Source organism: Fulmarus glacialis, unplaced genomic scaffold (genome assembly GCF_000690835.1).
Source record: "Fulmarus glacialis isolate BGI_N327 unplaced genomic scaffold, ASM69083v1 scaffold28476, whole genome shotgun sequence".
Taxonomy (NCBI): domain Eukaryota; kingdom Metazoa; phylum Chordata; class Aves; order Procellariiformes; family Procellariidae; genus Fulmarus; species Fulmarus glacialis.
In genome coordinates this window covers 5,959-9,922 of record NW_009219195.1, presented here as the reverse complement: position 1 = coordinate 9,922, position 3,964 = coordinate 5,959, and the positions used below count along the sequence as shown (strand labels likewise).

General features: G+C 37.2%; 1 protein-coding gene across 1 annotated transcript in view; it reads left to right on the top strand.

Annotated features, from left to right (window-relative positions):
- LOC104078595 (protein ELYS-like) overlaps positions 1-3,351 on the top strand; it is a gene marked incomplete at its 5' end in the record, with an annotated part of 12,353 nt that extends 9,002 nt beyond the window's left edge. The window contains 4 exons of the mRNA XM_009580283.1: positions 1-766; positions 1,520-1,653; positions 2,124-2,230; positions 2,883-3,351. The exon at positions 1-766 is cut by the window's left edge and continues 1,086 nt beyond it. Of these exons, the coding sequence (XP_009578578.1) occupies positions 1-766; positions 1,520-1,653; positions 2,124-2,230; positions 2,883-3,075 (1,200 nt within the window). The remainder of the gene's footprint in view (positions 767-1,519; positions 1,654-2,123; positions 2,231-2,882) is intronic.
- Positions 3,352-3,964: the final 613 nt, after the last annotated feature.

Below are 3,964 nucleotides of genomic sequence, written 5' to 3'. Positions count from 1 at the left end.
TCAGCAGGAGATGAAGAAACTGGCCGGATTGACACTGATCATAAGATAAAAACAGCAGTCAGTCCCAGCAGAAGTGCAAGAAAACTGAAAAGCATTAATTTACAGTTTACTGAAAATATAGTCAAGGACCAAGAGGTTCAACCTAGTGACCAACTCCTTTTACCTGTGCCAACTAAAAGAGGCAGAAGAAGAAAGACGAGTTCATCAGAAGTTTCAGAAAATTCTGACCTTGATCTGTCTAAATCATCGCTTCCTCAAACCGAATTTAAACTTCCTGTCACTCCTAGAAGAAGTGCTAGGAAGGGGACACAAAATCTCCAGGCAGACACAGAATCTATCTCTGCTCAGGAAGATGTACCTTCAGGTGGGAAAGTGGAAATCCTTGGTACTCCTAGGAGACGAACAAGAAGAGTTCCGCATGCTAAACCAGAAAAAACAGATACTCATGAGCAAACACCTGGGCAGCCAAATGAGGAATCAGCCACATCCAGGACTATGGTAAGGACAGGGCGTCGGGGCAGAAAGAGACGATCAATATTGGAGGAGAGCACAGGGGAGGAGGCCTTCCCCCAAGGACCTGATGGCAGTCCTTTGCTGCTTGAAGACATAAACCCATCAGGACGTGATGAAACATCAAGAACTTTAACAGATCGTATTGCAAGAACGAGATCCCGCAAAACTGCCATGCATCAGAAACTGTCTGTTGAGGAAAATGAGTCTTTCCTTTTCTCTCCTCCTCTCACAAAGATGACGGAGAAATTTAAAGGTAGGTGCATTGTGTTCATACACAAAATAGGGCATATTGCTGTCTTGTAAGCTACGTTAAACAGACTGCAAGGATGGCTTCAAGTATAGTAAAGAGTGTAACCATGCAAAATAAAAAATTTGGAAAGAGGCAATTCTTTTTTCTTCCCTGAACTCTACATGACTGGCTGGCTAGTTGTGGTGGAACCACAGATGAGAAGGGTGATCTGAGTAGAGTGAAATGAAATTTAATCTGAATTTTTGTCATGAGCTTATTTTCTATCCGTTTCGAAAACTGGAGGGTATCTGTTAATACGTGATTGCCATCCCTTCCCCCCAGTGGAGAAATAAAGGAGACATGCTTCCAAATTCTGTTCAGTTTTTAACTTAAAATGAGCTGCATCTTGCCACAAACTATACAGTGATTTAATTACGTGATTGTTTTTTGTGGGCATATACTTTGTTAGTGAAGTTACTGCAAATAAGGGTTTTTTTTTTTTTATTAGACCACGTGATAATAATTTATTTTTGAGATGTGTAAGGACAGTTGATGCCTCTTGAGCATAATATCTTTGATTATGTAAGTGCAGGTAAAATTACCACACTGGCTTATTTTTGTTTCACAATTTACTGTAAAAGAATGGATCCCAAGAGGCAGTTACTAGGGGAAAAATACCTCCACATTGAGTGTTTATAAACCTGTATTAGCTGTAATTTAACATCACTGTCCTTTATGTATAATGTACACGCATGTTAACAATACTTGTCATTTTAGCTGGAAAAGCAGACCATCCTGTGCAGCTTAAGGATTTAGACCCGGACTTGTCTTCTCAATTTGTCTTTTCACCCCCTCTTTTGAGGTCAAGGAGAAAAAATGTATCTAGCATTTCCCGAATTGTGAAAGAACCAGTAAGTAAAAACTCTAGTTGTCTCATGTTCTTGATTTTTGCTCTGTACTGCTTTTTCAAATCATACTTTGCAATGCCTTGCCTTTCTTCTTGAAAGCATATCTAAAAAGAGGCTTTAAATTAATCAGCTAACTGATAATCAATGATAATGATAACTTCCTTCATGAAAACTAGCTACAAAATTCAATTTTGAATTTATGTAAGTCAAGAATTAATAAGTATTGCTTTGCCTTTAACAAAAGGCACCATGGCTTTCTTTAAATTTACTTGGTGTGTAATCTGTTAATTTCAGAATTGGAACATTTGGGATGGTACAATAATTTGAGATGGATGGTTTGTTTTTGCGGAGAGAAATTGTAATGCTTTTGGAATTAACTTTGTCATGACTTCTTCAGAAAAGAAACATTCATTTGTATTCTGTAGAAGTGTAAGAACTTGTGCATTAGTAAGGTTTGTGTCGCCTTAACATAGGAGCTTCCAACTAAAGAGGAAGAGGATACCAAATCCGTAGAGTCTGTGGGAAAGCAAAAATTGAAGAGAGGTAGAACTGCAAAATCAAAAGTGAAGAAAGCAAGCAAGTATGAAATTCTTTTTGAACACTTACTCGCATTCCTTTATTGTGGTAGTGATTCAGAGGTTAGCCACCTAACTTCCTCTTCCTCGTTTGGCTGTGCAGTTCTGCTCTGACTTTACAAGCCTGTCCAGTTTGCTGGTCTAATAGGCACCTTTTTCCCCACTTAACAGTTCAGTTTTCTAATGGAAACAGAAGAGGGAGGGGATAGAAAAGGGAAGTGGATACTACTCTTTGCAATGATGGCGTGCTCTTATATTGTCTTATTCCACCTTATGAAACCACACTCTTATGGCCTTTAGTTCCCCGTACAAGGCAGGAGGGGGTCAGACAATGAGTAAAGAGAACTTGTTTCTGGACATACTTTCTGGTTCCTTCTGGAAAACTGTTTGAGGACATTTGCCTCTGAAAAGGGGGGGGAGGGGGAGGGGCTCTAAAAGCTCATATGAATAGTGACTGAGAGTGCTTGGGACAGTCTGGTAAGGAATGAAAGCAAAAGGAAGCTTACTTGGGATCAAGGCTTTTCTGCCTTGATCCTGTCTTCAGAGCATCTCATAAATAATTCTTTGGCATTGATTTTGTAATTCCACGGGGTTTTTCCCCTCTACTAAATACTGTTGGTAATAAAAAATCAATTTGATGCTTCTCTTTCTTTTCAGAACTACAAGAAAAGAAGGTTCTTGGTCACCTCCACCAGTGGAAATAAAATTCATCTCTCCTTTTGGAAGTCCAGTGGATGGAACAAAAGGCAAACAGAAAGAAACCACAGACACGGCAGAGAAGACTCTACGAAAGAACAAAAAAAGACTGTCTAATTTTCCAAAGCCAGTTGTGCGCCGGAAGATGCTGTAACTGTTTTTTAAGTTTATAATGTACACCACTGTTTGTAAAGTCATCAAAATTGTGTGGATTAGTAAAAAGAAAAAAAACATCTAATCTGGAAGAGATAATTTATATAAATTATTGTAAAATTTCATAAACAAATGGTCTTCAATAAGTAACTCCATATGGAGTGTGATTTCCTCAGTCAATGCAGTTTTCTATTTTATATTAAGACTTCATACATTTATATAATATGTAAATACAGCTTATTTTAGGAATGTTAAATAAAAATGTATACTTCACAATGTGCTTACTGTCTGATAGCTTTTTGAGGGAATAGTGGGTTGAAATTTTAATGTTGGTTTGCAAGAGTTGCTGACCCTCAAAAGTGAGGCCAAAAGCTTTTTAAGCTTTTTAAAAGTTTGCTTAGAGCTCCTATAACAAGTAAACATTTAAAACATACTAGGTTGAATTTTATAAATGATGTTTGACCTTCTGGCACAAAAAATTGGGCTCACAATACAGAGTGGTAATTCCTTACATTCGCGGTTAAGTTGTACTGTATTGAAGTCAGAATGTAACCAATTGTATTTTAAGCTGTGCAATATTTTTTTGTATTTGTCTTAAACTTTGGCAAAGCTGCTCTTTAGTTCATAAAACGAGATCACACCTCAGATGTTTCACTATTTTTTACAATTTCTTGTCAGCAAATAATTAACTGTATAGAGGGTGTGATGATTACAATAGCATATCAAATTTAAAGGGATATTACCCACATACTTTGAAATTTGAGCCAAAATTATTTTCATAAGGTTAATAGGAATGCTACTGTAATTGAAATAACTATTGTCTGTAAACATATTTTGCAATATTTGAAGTCTGCATATCACAGCACTGAAAACCTGATGGTAAAGCTAAC